The sequence below is a fragment of the Scyliorhinus torazame genome, chromosome 28, assembly GCF_047496885.1.
Source record: "Scyliorhinus torazame isolate Kashiwa2021f chromosome 28, sScyTor2.1, whole genome shotgun sequence".
Classification (NCBI taxonomy): domain Eukaryota; kingdom Metazoa; phylum Chordata; class Chondrichthyes; order Carcharhiniformes; family Scyliorhinidae; genus Scyliorhinus; species Scyliorhinus torazame.
The window spans coordinates 39,901,641-39,921,548 of NC_092734.1; the positions used below are offsets into that span (position 1 = coordinate 39,901,641).

A 19,908-nucleotide genomic window follows, 5' to 3' on the forward strand; every position below is an offset into this window, starting at 1 on the left:
AGAGATCTGGCCCAGATGTGATGGGCTGAGTGACCTACTTCGGTGACATGTCCGAGGAGCCTTTCTCCAGGCGTGCAGAAGCTGCGATGGCTGAGAGAATCCCTTCTCCCACATGTAACAGGTGAATGACCTCTTCCCCCCGTGACTGTGCTGGTGGCGATTCAGCTGTCTCGGGACCTGAGCCCCCACCCCTGTGCCCACAGTTTCCCGGCTGCGTCCTTGTCTGGGCGAGATGGTGAAGTCCCAGGTGATGGGCGGTCCGCAGTTATTGGGAAGATACAGTTACCTCCAGGTGGGGCCTGGAAGAACAGGGATTCATCCCGAGGGAACGCAATCTGGCACAGGTGACGGAAGTGGGTATATCCGGAGGGAGTGGGCAGTGGTGCCTGGTTTTAGACTCAGAGCTAGCATTCACACTGCAACCTGTGCAGTTGAACCTGGACAATATCCAGGCTCGGGGCTGACAAGGGGCAAGTTACATTCGTGCCACACAAGTGCCAGGGAATGACCATCTCCTACAAGAGAGGATCAAACCACCGCCCCTTGACATTCAGTTCTGGGTCCTCTGCTGTTTGTGATTTTCATTAATGACTTGGATGAGGGAGTTGAAGGGTGGGTCAGTAAATTTGCAGATGATACTAAGATTGGTGGAGTTGTGGATAGTGAGGAGGGCTGTTGTCGGCTGCAAAGCGACATAGATAGGATGCAGAGTTGGGCTGAGAAGTGGCAGATGGAGTTTAACCCTGAAAAGTGTGAGGTTGTCCATTTTGGAAGGACAAATATGAATGTGGAATATAGGGTTAACGGTAGAGTTCTTGGCAATGTGGAGGAGCAGAGAGATCTTGGGGTCTATGTTCATACATCTTTGAAAGTTGCCACTCAAGTGGATAGAGCTGTGAAGAAGGCCTATGGTGTGCGAGCGTTCATTAACAGAGGGATCGAATTTAAGAGCCGTGAGGTGATGATGCAGCTGTACAAACCTTGGTAAGGCCACATTTGGAGTACTGTGTACAGTTCTGGTCGCCTCATTTTAGGAAGGCTATGGAAGCTTTGGAAAAGGTGCAAAGGAGATTTACCAGGATGTTGCCTGGAATGGAGAGTAGGTCTTACGAGGAAAGGTTGAGGGTGCTAGGCCTTTTCTCATTAGAACGGAGAAGGATGAGGGGCGACTTGATAGAGGTTTATAAGATGGTCAGGGGAATAGATAGAGTAGACAGTCAGAGACTTTTTCCCCGGGTGGAACAAACCATTACAAGGGGACATAAATTTAAGGTGAATGTGGAAGATATAGGAGGGATGTCAGAGGTAGGTTATTTACCCAGAGAGTAGTGGGGGCATGGAATGCACTGCCTGTGGAAGTAGTTGAGTCGGAAACATTAGGGATCTTCAAGCAGCTATTGGATAGGTACATGGATTACGGTAGAATGATATAGTGTAGATTAATTTGTTCTTAAGGGCAGCACGGTAGCATTGTGGATAGCACAATTGCTTCACAGCTCCAGGGTCCCAGGTTCGATTCCGGCTTGGGTCACTGTCTGTGCGGAGTCTGCACATCCTTCCCGTGTGTGCGTGGGTTTCCTCCGGATGCTCCGGTTTCCTCCCACAGTCCAAAGATGTGCAGATTAGGTGGATTGGCCGTGATAAATTGCCCTTAGTGTCCAAAATTGCCCTTAGTGTTGGGTGGAGGTGTTGATCTTGGGTAGGGTGCTCTTTCCAAGAGCCGGTGCAGACTCAATGGGCCGAATGGCCTCCTTCTCCACTGTAAATTCTATGATAATCTATGATTAATCTAGGACAAAGGTTCGGCACAACATCGTGGGCCGAAGGGCCTGTTCTGTGCTGTATTTTTCTATGTTCTATTGGAAAGAGCAGAGAGGAGATTTACCAGAATGTTGCCTGGTATGGAGGGAAGATCTTATGAGGAAAGGCTGAGGGACTTCAGGCTGTTTTCGTTGGAGAGAAGACGGTTAAGAGGTGACTTAATTGAGGCATACAAGATGATCAGAGGGTTGGATAGGGTGGCCAGTGAGAGCCTTTTTCCTCGGATGGTGATGTCTAGCACGAGTGGACATAGCTTTAAATTGAGGGGAGATAGATATAAGACAGATGTCAGAGGTAGGTTCTTTACTCAGAGAGTAGTAAGGGCGTGGAATGCCTGGCCTGCAACAGTAGTGGACTCGCCAACATTAAGGGCATTTAAATGGTCATTGGATAAACATATGGATGATAAGGGAATAGTGTAGATGGGCTTTAGAGTGGTTTCACAGGTCAGCGCAACATCGAGGGCCTAAGGGCCTGTACTGCGCTGTAATGTTCTACGTTCTATAGGTATGTCAGGAATAAGCGAATGACTAGGGAAAGAGTAGGACCAGTCAAGGACAGGGATGGGAAATTGTGTGTGGAGTCTGAAGAGATAGACGAGATACTAAATGAATATTTTTCGTCAGTATTCACTCAGGAAAAAGATAATGTTGTGGAGGAGAATGCTGAGCTCCAGGTAAATAGATTAGATGGCATTGAGGTACGTAGGGAAGAGGTGTTGGCAATTCTGGACAGGCTGAAAATAGATAAGTCCCCGGGACCTGATGGGATTTATCCTAGGATTCTCTGGGAGGCCAGGGAAGAGATTGCTGGACCATTGGCTTTGATTTTTATGTCATCATTGGCTACAGGAATAGTGCCAGAGGACTGGAGGATAGCAAATGTGGTCCCTTTGTTCAAAAAGGGGAGCAGAGACAACCCCGGCAACTATAGACCGGTGAGCCTCACGTCTGTAGTGGGTAAAGTCTTGGAGGGGATTATAAGAGACAAGATTTATAATCATCTAGATAGGAATACTATGATCAGGGATAGTCAGCATGGCTTTGTGAAGGGTAGGTCATGCCTCACAAACCTTATCGAGTTCTTTGAGAAGGTGACTGAACAGGTAGATGAGGGTAGAGCAGTTGATGTGGTATATATGGATTTCAGCAAAGCGTTTGATAAGGTTCCCCACGGTAGGCTATTGCAGAAAATACGGAGGCTGGGGATTGAGGGTGATTTAGAGATGTGGATCAGAAATTGGCTAGCTGAAAGAAGACAGAGGGTGGTGGTTGATGGGAAATGTTCAGAATGGAGTTCAGTCACAAGTGGAGTACCACAAGGATCTGTTCTGGGGCCGTTGCTGTTTGTCATTTTTATCAATGACCTAGAGGAAGGCGCAGAAGGGTGGGTGAGTAAATTTGCAGACGATACTAAAGTCGGTGGTGTTGTCGATAGTGTGGAAGGATGTAGCAGGTTACAGAGGGACATAGATAAGCTGCAGAGCTGGGCTGAGAGGTGGCAAATGGAGTTTAATGTAGAGAAGTGTGAGGTGATTCACTTTGGAAGGAATAACAGGAATGTGGAATATTTGGCTAATGGTAAAGTTCTTGAAAGTGTGGATGAGCAGAGGGATCTAGGAGTCCATGTACATAGATCCCTGAAAGTTGCCACCCAGGTTGATAGGGTTGTGAAGAAGGCCTATGGAGTGTTGGCCTTTATTGGTAGAGGGATTGCGTTCCGGAGTCATGAGGTCATGTTGCAGCTGTACAAAACTCTGGTACGGCCTCATTTGGAGTACTGCGTACAGTTCTGGTCACCGCATTATTGGAAGGACGTGGAGGCTTTGGAGAGGGTACAGAGGAGATTTACCAGGATGTTGCCTGGTATGGAGGGAAAATCTTATGAGGAAAGGCTGATGGACTTGAGGTTGTTTTCGTTGGAGAGAAGAAGGTTAAGAGGAGACTTAATAGAGGCATACAAAATGATCAGGGGGTTGGATATGGTGGACACTGAGAGCCTTCTCCCGCGGATGGAAATGGCTGGCACGAGGGGACATAGCCTTAAACTGAGGGGTAATAGATATAGGACAGAGGTCAGAGGTAGGTTCTTTACGCAAAGAGTAGTGAGGCCGTGGAATGCCCTACCTGCAACAGTAGTGAACTCACCAACATTGAGGGCATTTAAAAGTTCATTGGATAAACATATGGATGATAATGGTATAGTGTAGGTTAGATGGCTTTTGTTTCGGTGCAACATCGTGGGCCGAAGGGCCTGTACTGCGCTGTATTGTTGTATGTTCTATGTTCTATGTTCTATTTCCAAGCAGGGTGGTGAGTGTCTTGGAGGGGAACCTCCAGGTGGTGGGGTTTCCAGGTATCTGCTGCTCTTGTCCTTCTAGATGGTCGTGGTTGTGGGTTTGGAAGGTTCTATCTGAGGAGCCTTGGTGAGTTACTGCAGTGCATCTTGTCGATGGTACACACGCCTGCTCCTGTTCGCCGATAATAGAGGGACTGAATGTTTATGGAAGGGGGAGCAATCAAGCGGGGCTGCTTTGTCCTGGATGGTGTCGAGCTTCTTGAGTGTTGTTGGAGCTGCGCTCATCCAGGTAAGTGGATTGGATTGGATTGGATTTGTTTATTGCCACGTGTACCGAGGGACAGTGAAAAGTATTTTTCTGCGAGCAGCTCAACAGATCATTAAGTACATGGGAAGAAAAGGGAAGAAAAGAAAATACATATTAGGGCAACACAACATATACAATGTAATAATGTTAGGTTTAGAATTAAATTTTAAAAGACTAGAACGAGTATAAGTTAAGTAAAAAGTGGATCTGTTTGTGAGAGCTCGCAGAGAGTTGCCTCGCTCCGGCGCCATCCGGAGTATTCTTGTGCCTTGTAGATGGTGGACAGGCTTTGGGGAGTCAGGGGGTGAGTTATTTGCCGCAGGATTCCCAGCCTCTGACCTGCTCTGGGAGCCACAGTATTTATATGTCTAGTCCAGTTCAATTTCTGGTCAATGTAAGATGTTGATTCAGCGATGGTGATGCCATTGAATGTCAAGGTGCAATCGTTTGATTCTCTCCTGTATGAGATGGTCATTGACTGGCATTTGTGTGGCACAAATGCAACTTGCCACTTGTCCGCCCGAGCCTGCATATTGTCCAGGTCTTGCTGCATTTGGACAGGGACTGCTTCAGTGTCTGAGGAGTTGCGAATGGTGCTGACAAATTTCGCCAGGATGTTTTACAAAGTGTCTAACTGTATAACTACCAGTTGCTACAATCTGTATGGATATTTCTTCCCAGTGGAGTACCGGACTTGTATCAAACTCTCTCCTCTTTATGGCACAGCCATCTGTGGAGGGGATATTCAGAAGGACACAGGACAGATTCAGTCTCCAAATTACCCAGATGACTACCGACCATCCAAGGAATGCATTTGGACCATCACGGTTGATGAGGATTATAAGGTCGGGCTTGTCTTCCAGGCCTTTGAGGTAAAACTCCTCTCTTATTATTTATTTGTCATTTATTCTTTCCAAGGGGAGGATAGTTGAGTGGTTCCCGTGAACAGGATTCAAGACGGTGTTATCTTGGGACTGGGTTATCGTCCATGCCAGTATAACAGCTGTAAGCCTCTCTCCGGTCACATAGAAAATAGAAGCAGGAGGAGGCCATTCGGCCCTTCGAGCCTGCTGCCCCATTCATTGTGATCATGGCTGATCATCAAGTTCAATACCCTGATCCTGCCTTCCCCCATATCCCCTGGTCCCTTTAGCCCCAAGAGCTAAATCTAATTCCTTCTTGAAATTACACAACGTTTTGGTCTCAATTACTTTCAGTGGGAGTGAATTCCACAGATTCACTGCTCTCTGGGTGAAGAAATGTCTCCTCACCTCAGTCCTAAAAGGCTTACCCCTTATCCTCAAACTATGACCCCTAGTTCTGGATTCCCCCACCATCGGGAACATTCTTTCTGAATCTTCCCTGTATAATCCTGTTAGAATTTTATAAGTTCCTATGAGATCCCAGTAACCAGTGGGGTACCACAGGGATCGGTGCTGGGACCCCGGCTATTCACAATATATATTAATGATTTGGATGAGGGAACAAAATGTAACATCTCAAAGTTTGCAGATGATACCAAATTAGGTGGGAGGGTGAATTGTGACGAGGATGCAGGGATCCTACAGCAAGATCTGGACAGGTTGGGCGAGTGGGCAAACCAATGGCAGATGCAGTATAATTCGGATAAGTGTGAGGCGATTCACTTTGGAAGCAAATACAGGAATGGTTGTAAATTGGGAGAGGGGAGTGTGCAGCGGGACCTGGGTGTCCTCGTGCACCATTCGCTGAAGGTAAGCATGCAGGTGCAGCAGGCGGTAAAGAAGGCTAATGGTATGTTGGCCTTCATTGCGAGAGGTTTCGAGTACAGGAGCAGGGATGTGTTGCTGCAATTGTACAGGGCCTTGGTGAGGCCACACCTGGAGTATTGTGGGCAGTTTTGGTCTCCTTCTCTGAGGAAGGATGTTCTTGCTCTCGAGGGAGTGCAGCGAAGGTTTACCAGACTGATTCTAGGGGTGGCGGGACTGTCATATGAGGAGAGATTGACTCGGTTGGGATTGTTCTCGCCAGAGGTCAGAAGAATGAGGGGGGATCTCATAGAGACTTATAAAATTCTAACAGGACTAGACAGGGCAGATGCAGGAAGATGTTACCAATGATGGGTGTGTCCAGAACCATACAGAACATACAGTGCAGAAGGAGTGTTTCAGGCAGTGGGTCCCTGCACCGTGTGTGTCATAGGCAGTGGGTCCCTGCACCGTGTGTGTTTCAGGCAGTGGGTTCCTGCACCGTGTGTGTTTCAGGCAGTGGGTTCCTGCACCGTGTGTGTTTCAGGCAGTGGGTCCCTGCACCGTGTGTGTCACAGGCAGTGGGTTCCTGCACCGTGTGTGTTTCAGGCAGTGGGTCCCTGCACCGTGTGTGTTTCAGGCAGTGGGTCCCTGCACCGTGTGTGTTTCAGGCAGTGGGTCCCTGCACCGTGTGTGTTTCAGGCAGTGGGTCCCTGCACTGTGTGTGTCATAGGCAGTGGGTCCCTGCACCGTGTGTGTTTCAGGCAGTGGGTTCCTGCACCGTGTGTGTTTCAGGCAGTGGGTTCCTGCACCGTGTGTGTTTCAGGCAGTGGGTTCCTGCACCGTGTGTGTTTCAGGCAGTGGGTCCCTGCACCGTGTGTGTTTCAGGCAGTGGGTCCCTGCACCGTGTGTGTTTCAGGCAGTGGGTCCCTGCACCGTGTGTGTTTCAGGCAGTGGGTCCCTGCACCGTGTGTGTTTCAGGCAGTGGGTCCCTGTACCGTGTGTGTCACAGGCAGTGGGTCCCTGCACCGTGTGTGTTTCAGGCAGTGGGTTCCTGCACCGTGTGTGTTTCAGGCAGTGGGTCCCTGCACCGTGTGTGTCACAGGCAGTGGGTCCCTGCACCGTGTGTGTTTCAGGCAGTGGATTCCTGCACCGTGTGTGTCATAGGCAGTGGGTTCCTGCACCGTGTGTGTCATAGGCAGTGGGTCCCTGCACCGTGTGTGTTTCAGGCAGTGGGTCCCTGCACCGTGTGTGTCACAGGCAGTGGGTCCCTGCACCGTGTGTGTTTCAGGCAGTGGGTTCCTGCACCGTGTGTGTCATAGGCAGTGGGTCCCTGCACTGTGTGTGTCACAGGCAGTGGGTCCCTGCACCGTGTGTGTTTTGAGCAGTGGGTCCCTGCACCGTGTGTGTTTTGAGCAGTGGGTCCCTGCACCGTGTGTGTTTTGAGCAGTGGGTCCCTGCACCGTGTGTGTTTCAGGCAGTGGGTCCCTGCACCGTGTGTGTTTCAGGCAGTGGGTTCCTGCACCGTGTGTGTTTCAGGCAGTGGGTCCCTGCACCGTGTGTGTTTCAGGCAGTGAGTCCCTGCACCGTGTGTGTCACAGGCAGTGGGTTCCTGCACCGTGTGTGTTTCAGGCAGTGGGTCCCTGCACCATGTGTGTTTCAGGCAGTGGGTCCCTGCACCGTGTGTGTTTTGAGCAGTGGGTCCCTGCACCGTGTGTGTTTCAGGCAGCGAGTCTCTGCACCGTGTGTGTCACAGGCAGTGGGTTCCTGCACCGTGTGTGTTTCAGGCAGTGGGTCCCTGCACCGTGTGTGTTTCAGGCAGTGGGTCCCTGCACCGTGTGTGTTTCAGGCAGTGGATCCCTGCACCGTGTGTGTTTTGAGCAGTGGTTCCCTGCACCGTGTGTGTTTCAGGCAGTGAGTCCCTGCACCGTGTGTGTTTCAGGCAGTGGGTCCCTGCACCGTGTGTGTTTCAGGCAGTGGGTCCCTGCACCGTGTGTGTCACAGGCAGTGGGTTCCTGCACCGTGTGTGTTTCAGGCAGTGGGTCCCTGCACCGTGTGTGTTTCAGGCAGTGGATCCCTGCACCGTGTGTGTTTCAGGCAGTGAGTCCCTGCACCGTGTGTGTTTCAGGCAGTGGGTCCCTGCACCGTGTGTGTTTCAGGCAGTGGGTCCCTGCACCGTGTGTGTTTCAGGCGGTGGATATGTGGCTCGGGGCTGGATTGCCAGTTCATTGTTGTTGTTCCCTCAATAACGACGCTAGAGAGTAAAACGGTAAAGAAGGCTTTAATAAGCTAAGAACTAGCCTGGTGCCGAGACGGGTGCTGACTGGGTGCCGCCTGCAAGGCGGACGCTTATATACGGCTCCCAGGAGGGCGGGGCCGGAGGCGGAGTCCCCCCAGATTTCCAAGCCCGGTCTTAAAGGGGACATCACCTTTCATGATGATAAAGGTACAGTAACGCAGTAACCGTTCATCACATTCACCCCGTCCGACAGGGGTGAAGTGACATCACAAGTCCATTTGTTTCAGCGGCCTGATCGTCCTCACCGACCTCCTCAACTCGGGCAGACATGGACGACTTAGTTGAGGGTAGGTCCGGGTGCACGGTGGTCGGAGCCTTGGTCCGGGTCGGGGTAGGGGATCGGGACGCAGGGTAAATAGCTGAGGCTGGGGATAGTGGTGCCGGCGCCGGCGGGGGGCGTAGAGGGGGGCACGCGCAGTCGGCGTCCACCGACGGGGAGTTGGACCGGGGGGGCGGGGGGTGGAATAGTGGGTGCCAGATCCTGCAGGGGATCCATGAGGGAGGGGGCGTCTGTAGTGGGGGAACCAGCGGGTGCCAGATCCCGGAGGAAAATCGTATCTTGCCTGCCGTCGACGTAGGTGTATCGGGGGCTCGCCTGTAGTACTCGGACCCTCTCGACCAGGCGGTCCGTTTTATGGCTCCTCGCGTGCCTCCGGAGAAGAACTGGTCCCGGAGCCGTCAGCCAAGGTGGAAGCGAGACCCCGGAGGTAGACTTCCTGGGGAAGACAAACAATCGGTTATGAGGGGTCTCATTCGTGGCCGTGCAGAGGAGTGACCTAATGGAGTGTAGGGCATCGGGTAGGACCTCCTGCCAGCGGGTGGTTGGGAGATTTCTCGACCGCAGGGCCAGAAGGATAGCCTTCCACACGGTCGCGTTCTCCCTCTCCACCTGCCCGTTTCCCCGTGGGTTATAACTGGTCGTTCTGCTGGAGGCGATGCCTTTGCTGAGCAGATACTGACGCAGTTCATCGCTCAAGAACGATGTACCCCGGTCGCTGTGGATATAAGCAGGGAAACCGAACAGGGTGAAGATACTGTGCAGTGCCTTAATCACGGTGTCCGAAGTCATGTCGGGACAGGGGACAGCGAATGGGAAGCGGGAGAACTCGTGACGGTGAGGAAGTAGACATTGCGTTTGGTGGATGGGAGGGGACCCTTGAAGTCCATGCTTAGTCGCTCAAAGGGGCCCGAGGCCTTCACGAGACGAGCCTTGTCTGGCCGGTAGAAGTGCGGTTTGCACTCCGCACAGACCTGGCAGGCCCTGACCATGGCCTTGACCTCCTTGGTTGAGTAAGGTAGGTTGCGGGACTTGATGAAATGGACGAATTGGGTAACCCCCGGGTGGCAGAGGTCATTGTGGATGGCTTGCAGGCGGTCCTCCTGCGCGTTGGTGCATGTGCCGCAGGCAGGGTATCTGGGGGCCCGTTGAGCTCCCCTGGACGGTACTTGATATCGTATCAGTAGGTGGAGAGTTCGATCCTCCACCTCCACCTAGGACCCCGTCTTCCACGACATAGCCGAGGATGGCCAGCCGGGTGGTGTGGAAAACGCATTTTCCCGCGTTATAGGTCAGGTTGAGGACCCGGGCGGTCCGGAGGAAATTTTTGAGGTTAGCGTCATGGTCCTGCTGATCATGGCCGCAGGTGGTGACATTGTCCAATTACGGGTATGTAGCCCGCAAACCGTACTGGTCCACCATTTGGTCCATCGTCCTCTGGAAGACGGAGATCCCATTTGTGATGCCGAAGGGGACCCTGAGGAAGTGGAAGAGCCGGCCGGCTGCTTCGAAGGCAGCCTGGGTCGGTCTTTCGGACGGATAGGGAGCTGGTGGTAGGCGGATTTGAGGTCGACCGTGGAAATTACCCGGTAATGGGCGATCCGATTTACCATTTCCGCGATGCGAGGAAGGGGGAACGCATTGAGCTGCGTGAAGCAGTTTATGGTCTGGTTATAATCCACGACCATCCGTTTCTTCTCCCCGGACCGGACTACCACCACTTGCGCTCTCCAAGGGCTGTTGCTAGCCTCGATGACCCCCTCTCCCAGTAAACGCTGGACCTCTGACTTGATAAAAGCCATGTCTTGGGCACTGTGCCGCCGGCTCCTGGTGGCGACGGGCTTACAGTCAGGAGTGAGGTTCGCGAATAGCGAGGGGGGTGCGACTTTCAGTGTCGCAAGGCAGCACACCATGAGGGGGGGCAAGGGTCCGCCGAACTTCAGTGTCAGGCTTCGGTGGCTGCACTGGAAATCCAGTCCGAGCAGCAGGGGGTGCAGAGGCGAGGGAGGATGTACAGTTTGAAACGGGTATATTCGGTGCCCTGGATCGAGAGATCCGCAATACAATACCCTGTGATTTGGACCGAGTGGGACCCGGGTGCGAGGGCTATGGTTTGGGACGCGGGATGGGTGCGTAGGGAGCAGCGCCTTACCGTTTCAGGGTGGATAAAGCTCTCCGTGCTCCCGGAGTCGAAGAGGCATGCAGTGTCACGCCCTTTAACCTGTACTGCATCATAGAGTTCTGCAGGTGTTTTGGCCGCGTTTGGTCGAGGGTGATCGCACCCACTCGCGGGTAGTCGGAGTCCTCTGCCGAGTCGGATTCGTAAAATGGCCGCCGCCGCCGTCAGTCGCACGTGTCGGGTCGAGAAGATGGCCACCACCAAGATGGCCGCCACCATGATTCGCACGAGGCAGGTGACGCGTCAGAAGGGAGCGTGTCGGGTCGATGCGCAGCCGCATTGCGAGGCCTGCGGGCCTGAGAGCCTGATTTTCGGGCCGGCTGTTCTTTGTGTTTCTGGTCCTTGGGCCTGGCCAGGCAGACCCTGGCAAAATGCTCCTTTTTCCCGCAGATGGCGGAGCTGGCTGGGCAGCGTGGGCGTGGGTGCTGCCCCTGCCCACAGAAATAGCACGGTGTGCCCCCGGTCTGGGCGAGTCGCCGTGCGGCGCAGACCCGTAACGTGGCCGAGTCTGGGGAAGTCCGAGGGGGGTTCGCGGGGTGCCTAAATTATGTTGGTCCACTTCCAGCGAGGAGGCGAGCGTTAGTGTGTCCTGGAGGTCTTTTGCCCCGTTTTTGAGTAGTCGCTGCCGGATGAAGGTCGAGTGGATGCCGGACACGAAAGCATCTCTGATGTGCAGGTTTATATGGACTTCCCCTGTCACATCCTGATGGTCACAGTCCCTGGCAAGCGCGGTGCGTTTTTCTACAAATTCGTCTCGCGTTTCCGCCAAGCGCTGCCGGCAGGTAGAGAGCAGATGCCGGGCGTGCACCTTGCTGATGGGTTTGACAAAACGCTTGCGTAGTATCTCGACCGCCTCTTCGTAGGTAGTCGGCATTTTGAGCGAGGCGGAGATTCTGTGACTCACCCGGGCGTGGAGTAGGCTCGGCTTGCGCGGCCCCAGGATGGGAATCTCTGAAGAGTCCAGGTAGGCCTCGAAGCATCGGAGCTAGTATTAAAAAATTTACTTTGCCTCCGGTGTCCGTGCTTCCAGATTGAGCTTCTCTGGTTTTAGGCCTGCGTCCATCCTGATGTGGTTTAGCTTATTAAATTGTTGTACCCTCAATAACGATGCTCGAGAGTAAAACGGTAAAGAAGGCTTTAATAAGCTAAGAACTAGCCTGGTGCCGAGACGGGTGCTTACTGGGTGCCACCTGCAAGGCGGCCCCTTATATACGGCTCCCAGGTGGGCGGAGCCGGAGGCGGAGTCCCCCAGGGTTCCAAGCCCGGTCTTAAAGGGGACATCACCTTACATGATGATAAAGGTACACTAATACAATAACTGTTCATCACAATTGTATCGGGCTGGGATTAGGAGGACAATTTCAACAATTCAGCTCCATCCATTTTATAGGAGAAAAGCCCCAAGCACCGTTTGAGGGCTTTGAGGCTGCGGGGGAGGGGAACTTCCTTAAGGGGGCGCATGCGGTCAGGGTCGGGACCTAGGACCCCGTCTTCCACGACATAGCCGAGGATGGCCAGCCGGGTGGTGTGGAAAATGCATTTTCCCTCGTTATAGGTCAGGTTGAGGACCCGGGCGGTCCGGAGGAAATTTTTGAGGTTAGCGTCATGGTCCTGCTGGTCATGGCCGCAGATGGTGACATTATCCAAGTACGGGTATGTAGCCCGCAAACCGTACTGGTCCACCATTTGGTCCATCGTCCTCTGGAAGACGGAGATCCTATTTGTGATGCCGAAGGGGACCCTGAGGAAGTGGAAGAGCCGGCCGGCTGCTTCGAAGGCAGCCTGGGTCGGTCTTTCGGACGGATAGGGAGCTGGTGGTAGGCGGATTTGAGGTCGACCGTGGAAATTACCCGGTAATGGGCGATCCGATTGAACCATATAAATGATTTGGAGGAAAATGTAACTGGTCTGATTAGTAAGTTTGCAGACGACACAAAGGTTGGAGGAATTGCGGATAGCGATGAAGACTGTCAGAGGATACAGCAGGATTTAGATTGTTTGGAGACTTGGGCGGAGAGATGGCAGATGGAGTTTAATCCGGACAAATGTGAGGTAATGCATTTTGGAAGGTCTAATGCAGGTAGGGAATATACAGTGAATGGTAGAACCCTCAAGAGTATTGACAGTCAGGGAGATCTAGGTGTACAGGTCCACAGGTCACTGAAAGGGGCAACACAGGTGGAGAAGGTAGTCAAGAAAGCATACGGCATGCTTGCCTTCATTGGCCGGGGCATTGAGTATAAGAATTGGCAAGTCATGTTGCTGCTGTATAGAACCTTAGTTAGGCCACACTTGGAGTATAGTGTTCAATTCTGGTCGCCACACTACCAGAAGGATGTGGAGGCTTTAGAGAGGGTGCAGAAGAGATTTACCAGAATGTTGCCTGGTATGGAGGGCATTAGCTATGAGGAGCGGTTGAATAAACTTGGTTTGTTCTCACTGGAATGACGGAGGTTGAGGGGCGACCTGATAGAGGTCTACAAAATTATGAGGGGCATAGACCGAGTGAATAGTCAGAGGCTTTTCCCCAGGGTAGAGGGGCCAATTATTAGGGGGCATAGGTTTAAGGTGAGAGGGGCAAGGTTTAGAGTAGATGTACTAGGCAAGTTTTTTACACAGAGGGTAGTGGGTGGCTGGAACTCGCTGCTGGAGGAGGTGGTGGAAGCAGGGACGATAGTGACATTTAAGGGGCATCTTGACAAATACATGAATAGGATGGGAATAGAAGGATACGGACCCAGGAAGTGTAGAAGATTGTAGTTTAGTCGGGCAGCATGGTCGGCACGGGCTTGGAGGGCCGAAGGGCCTGTTCCTGTGCTGTACATTTCTTTGTTCTTTGTTCTTTGGCTCTCTGCACAGCAGCATGTTTTAATATTTTATCATTTAAATAATAATCCCTTTTGCTGTTATTCCTACCAAAATGGATAACCTCACATTTGTCAACATTGTATTTCATCTGCCAGACCCTAGCCCATTCACTTAGCCTATCCAAATCCCTCTGCAGACTTCCAGTATCCTCTGCACTTTTTGCTTTACCACTTATCTTAGTGTCGTCTGCAAACTTGGACACATTGCCCTTGGTCCCCAACTCCAAATCATCTATGTAAATTGTGAACAGGTGTGGGCCCAACACTGATCCCTGAGGGACACCACTAGCTACTGATTGCCAACCAGAGAAACACCCATTAATCCCCTCTCTTTGCTTTCTATTAATTAACCAATCCTCTACCCATGCTACTACTTTCCCCTTAATGCCATGCAATTTTCGCTAAATTATCTTATGCAACAACCTTTTGTGTGGCACCTTGTCAAAGTCTTTCTGGAAATCCAGATATACCACATCCATTGGCTCACCGTTATCTACCGCACTGTTAATGTCCTCAAAAAATTCCACTAAATTAGTTAGGCACGACCTTCCCTTTATGAACCCATGCTGCGTCTACCCAATGGGACAATTTCCATCCAGATGCCTCGCTATTTCTTCCTTGATGATAGATTCCAGCATCTTCCCTACTACCGAAGGTAAGCTCACTGGCCTATAATTACCCGCTTTCTGCCTACCTCCTTTTTTAAACAGTGGTGTCACGTTTGCTAATTTCCAATCCGCCGGGACCACCCCAGAGTCTAGTGAATTTTGGTAAATTTTCACTAGTGCATTTGCAGTTTCGCTAGCCATCTCTTTTAGCACTCTGGGATGCATCCCATCAGGGCCAGGAGACTTGTCTACCTTTAGCCCCATTAGCTTGCCCATCACTACCTCCTTGGTGATAACAATCCTCTCAAGGTCCTCACCTGTCATAGCCTCATTTCCATCAGTCACTGGCATGTTATTTGTGTCTTCCACTGTGAAGACCGACCCAAGAAACCTGTTCAGTTCCTCAGCCATTTCCTCATCTCCCATTATTAAATCTCCCTTCTCATCCTCTAAAGGACCAAATTTACCGTAGCCACTCTTTTTTGTTTTATAAGGGATTGATTTCCCAGCACTCTCTGCGATGTTCGCGCAGTCTGTGTTTTTCGCTAAATTATCACTTGTTGCTCCTCAGATTCTGGACCGTTCTGGACACAAACGCCTTCCTCATTTCTGTTTCCCTTTTCCAGATCGAACGACACGACAGCTGCGCGTACGATTACCTGGAGATCCGCGATGGTGACAGCGCAGACGCCGCTCTGATTGGTCAATTCTGCGGCTACAACAAGCCGAGCGACATCAAGTCCAGCTCCAACAAGCTCTGGCTGAGGTTTATAGCGGACGGTTCAATCAACAAGGCCGGATTTGCAGCCAACTACTTCAAGGGTGTGTTTGGCACTTCTCACTGAATCAGAGAATAGGAAGAGGAGGCCATGCGGCCCATCGAGTCCGCGATGGCTCTTTGGAGAGCCAAGCAGTTAGTCCCACCCACTTACTCATTCCCCAGCACCCTGAAAACGCTCAGGGTTTCAGCAATTCCCTTTTGAAAATTCCCTGTTGGGTTTGCCCTTTCACCGAGTCAGACACCGCCCAGCGCAGAAAAGGCCCTTCGGCCCATCGAGTCTGCACTGACAATAACTCCCCCTATCCTGCACTAACCCCACTTACCAGCACCTGTCCCATATCCTTCAATGTTTCAAGGGCTCATCCAAGTGCTTTTTAAAGGTTGTGAGGTTTCCGGCCTCCATTCCCTTCCCAGGCCGCACATTCCCGATTCTCAGCACCCTGAGTGAAAATAAATCTCCACTCAGGATCTCCTGCCCCTCACCCTAAAACTACCCCCTTGTGATTGCCCCTCAACCAAGGGGAACAGCTGCTTCCTATTTACCCTGTCCAAACCCCTCATAACCTTCTACACCTCAATCACATCCCCCCTCAGCCTTCTCTGCTCGAAGGGAAACAATCCAAACCTCCCCTAATCGCTCAGAGGCTCCATCCCAGGCACCATCCTGGTGAATCTCCTCTGCACCCCCTCCAGTCCAATCACATCCTTCCTATAATGTGGTGACCAGAATTGCACACACTGCTCCAGCTGTGGCCTCAACAAAGTTCTGTACAACTCCAACATGATGCACGATCAATTAAACTCAAAGACGAGGTTGTAACATAACTGAAGACTTTAATAGACTAGATCTGTTTGTTTGTTCTTTGTAGATCTGTTCCCCAGCAGCTTCAGTACAGAATGAGGGCTGCTGGGACGGCACCGGTTCTTATACCCCGCCTGTCAGGGCGGAGCTACATACCAAAGAGGCAATGGTAAACTCCTAGGTTTACCCAATGGTCTACAGCCTCTCGGGTACTGCAATACCTGATACTACCACACAACATAACCTCATTGCTCTGATATTCTATGGCACGATTGATAAAAGGCAAGTGTCCCATGTGCGTTAACTACCTTGTTCACCAGCTCTGCCGCCTCCAGGGATCTGTGAACAAGTATCGCAAAGTCCAACTGTTCCTCTGAGCTTCCTCGTGTGCTGCCGTTCATTGCATACTCCCCTGTCCTGCTTCTTCTTCCAAAGTGCATCACCCCACACTTATCAGAGTTAAACACCATCTGCCACTGCCCTGCCCATCTGACCAACCCATCTGTCCCGCCCTCCTCTTCACTGTTAACCACCTGCCAATCTTGCTGTCGTCTGCAAACTTACCTATCATTCCCCCCCCACCTTCTCGCCTAAGGACACGATCTAACTGAATTCCAACAGAGTCCCGTGTCCCCCGTGTCGAGCGCGTTTAGCCGGATGTTTTCCGGAGCTCGCAGCGCCTGGAAAGACCCCGCTATCGAACGGGACTTTGTTGCAATCCAGGGCCTCGGTGAGGAACGCCAGGCCGAGGCCGCACTTCGCCCTGTTTCCAGAACTCCTCAGAGCAGGAGGAGTTATCCAAGAGCTCCACCTGCTGTGCTGATGTGGAACTGTCGATTGTGTCACAGAATCTGGAGCTCAATTAAACTACGTCCATGGCTCTTTCCCTGCTCCACGTCCCGCCCGTGGCGATCCTACAGCGGGCAGGGCAGAAGAATCCAGCCCTAAGTGTTATTTTGGACATGTTTTGGAGGGTGTTTCCCCACAGTTTTTTGGGTGAGACCCATACCGTATTCACACACACTCAGGGGGTGATCGGCCGGTCACGGACCGCCGGAACCGGGGCGCAACGCGGGCAGCAGATCCCGGGAGACGCCTCCCCCAAGAGGTACCCAGGTGGCACTGCCAGGGCTCCAGGCTGGTATTTCGCCCTTGCTGGGATCAGGCTCGGGGTTACCCTGACTGTATAAAGTGCAGTGCGGATGGACTCGATTGCCCCCTTGTAGGTGATTTGGGGCATTGGCAGGGCGGGGGGGGGGGTGTCCAGGGGCTGTGACGGGGGGGGGTAGCAATCTCTTCCTGCACCGAGCAGCTCCTCAGTGCAGGAAATCACACTGAGTGCAGCCTTGTGCGCGTGTGCGCACATGCGTGCGAGTGGGTGCATGCGTGTGCGTGCGTGCGTGAGCGCGTGCGTGCGTGCATGTGCATGTGTGTGGGTGCGTGCATGCGTGTGTGCGCGTGTGTGCATGCATGTGTGTGTACGCGTGTGTGCATGTGTGCGTGTGTGTATGTGTGCGTGTGCACATGCATGTGTGCGTATGCATGTGTGTGCGCGTGTGTGTGTGCATGCATGTGTGTGTGCGTGTGTGTGTGCGTGTATGTGTACGTGTGCATGTGTGCATGCATGTGTGCATGCATGTGTGTGTGTGTGTGTGCATGCATGTGCGTGTGTGCATGTGTGCATGCATGTGTGTGCAACAGGAACGACCCCGCTAATCCTGGTCCCCCACCCACTGTCGCCCACCCCCACATGGGCATTACCCCACAACCCTCCAAGTGAGGACACCCTGTCATGGGGTCGCTGAGGGATTCCCTTGTCAGATGTCCCCCCCCCCACCCCCCTTTTGGGACCCCCGCCCTTCACCCCCCACAACCTTTATGTGGCCCCTTCATACCCGCCCTTCACCCCTCACCCTCCTTTCATGGGCATGGCCCCTCCCAGGCCCTGACCCTTGACAGTGAATCGTCGAGATGAGGTAAATCACTCCCAGAGTTTTCTCCACTTCACTTCCAGTCTCGTTTCTCTTCATTTTCACTATCCTCCCATTTATTGTGTGTTCCATTTGCTCTATTTGTGATTTTTATCAATGACTTGGAGGAGGGGGCTGAAGGGTGGGTCAGTAAATTTGCTGATGACACCAAGATTGGTGGAGTAGTGGATGAGTCGAGGGCTGTTGTAGGCTGCAAAGAGACATTGATAGGATGCAGAGCTGGGCTGGAAAATGGCAGATGGAGTTTAACCCTGATAAGTGCGAGGTGATTCATTTTGATAGGACAAATGTGAATGCGGATTACAGGGTTAACGGCAGGGTTCTGAAGAATGTGGAGGAGCAGAGAGATCTCGGAGTTCATGTCCATAGATCTCTCAAAGTTTCCACCCAAGTGGATAGAGCCGTGAAGAAAGCCTATAGTGTGTTGCATTTATTAACGGGGGGATTGAGTTTAAGAGCCGTGAGGTTAAGCTGCAACTGTACAAGACCTTGGTTAGACCACATTTGGAGTATTGTGTGCAGTTCTGGTCACCTCATTATAGGAAGGATGTGGAAGCATTGGAAAGGGTACAAAGGAAATTTACCAGGATGCTGCCTGGTTTGCAGGATAGGTCTTATGAGGAAAGGTTGAGGGAGCTGGGGCTTTTCTCTTTGAGCGAAGGAGGATGAGAGGCGACTTAATAGAGGTTTATAAGATGATGAGGGGGATAGATAGAGTGGACGTTCAGAGACTATTTCCTCGGGTGGATGTAGCTGTTACAAGGGGGCATAACTGTAAGGTTCAGGGTGGGAGATATAGGAGGGATGTCCGAGGTAGGTTCTTTACTCAGAGAGTGGTTAGGGTGTGGAATGGACTGCCTGCTGTGATAGTGGAGCCGGACACTTTAGGAACTTTCAAGCGGTTATTGGATAGGCACATGGAGCACACCAGAGTGACAGGGAGTGGGGTAGCTTGATCTTAGTTTCGGACAATGCTCGGTACAACATCGAGGGCCTAAGGGCCTGTTCTGTGCTGTACTGTTCTATGTTCTATGTTCCCCTCGCCACACTCTCTGGCTTGAATTCCATTTGACACATTTCTGTCCACCTAACCAGTACATAGATATATATCATCTTGTAGTCTGGGGTGGCACTGTTGCTTCACAGCCCCAGGTTCGATTCCCCGCTGGGTCACTGTCTGTGCGGAGTCTGCATGTTCTCCCCGTGTGTGCGTGGGTTTCCTCCGGGTGCTCCGGTTTCCTCCCACAGTCCAAAGACGTGCAGGTTAGGTGGATTGGCCACGCTAAATTGCCCTTAGTTTCCAAAGCGTGGCGGGGGGTTACAGGGATAAGGCGGGGGACTGGGCCTCGTTGGCTGCTCTTTCAGAGGGTCAGTACAAACTCGATATGCTGAATGGTCTCCTTCTGCACGGTGGGGTCATATGGATGGACTCTTACAGCAGCCCTCACTATCAGCCACAGGGTCAATTCCTCTGTCCGCGACAAACCTCCTCATCAAAACCCTCCTGCATTCAACCCAAGTCATGGATATAAAGGACAAAAAGCGAGGGGCCCGGAGCCCTGCCCGAGGGGCCCGGACCCCTGCCCGAGGGGCCCGGAGCCCGGAGCCCTGCCCGAGGGGCCCGGAGCCCGGAGCTCTGCCCGATCCATCGTGTCCACACCGGCTCCCGGAAGAGCTACCCGGCTAGTCCCATTCCCCAGCCCTTTCTCCGTAACCGTCTACATTCACCACTTTCAAATATATACCCAGCTCTCCTTTGAACCCTCCTATGGTATCCACCTCCAGCACTCTCTCAGGTAGTGCATCACGTCCTGGCTTTTATTCTCTGTGCCTCTGTTTATAAACCCAAGGATGCTCTCCGCCTTCTTAACAACTGTTTCAACTTGTCTGGCCACCTTCAGGGAACTATGCACGTGTACCCCGGGGTCCCTCTGCTCCTGGACACCCCTCA

At 52.2% G+C, this 19,908-nt stretch overlaps 1 protein-coding gene across 3 annotated transcripts in view; it reads left to right on the forward strand.

Annotated features, from left to right (window-relative positions):
* Nucleotides 1–19,908, forward strand: part of LOC140403691 (tolloid-like protein 2) — a 726,814-nt gene that overhangs the window by 616,837 nt on the left and 90,069 nt on the right. For all 3 annotated transcript variants that reach the window (XM_072491868.1, XM_072491869.1, XM_072491870.1), the window contains 2 exons: nt 5,153–5,298; nt 15,010–15,205. In XM_072491868.1, the coding sequence (XP_072347969.1) occupies nt 5,153–5,298; nt 15,010–15,205 (342 nt within the window). The remainder of the gene's footprint in view (nt 1–5,152; nt 5,299–15,009; nt 15,206–19,908) is intronic.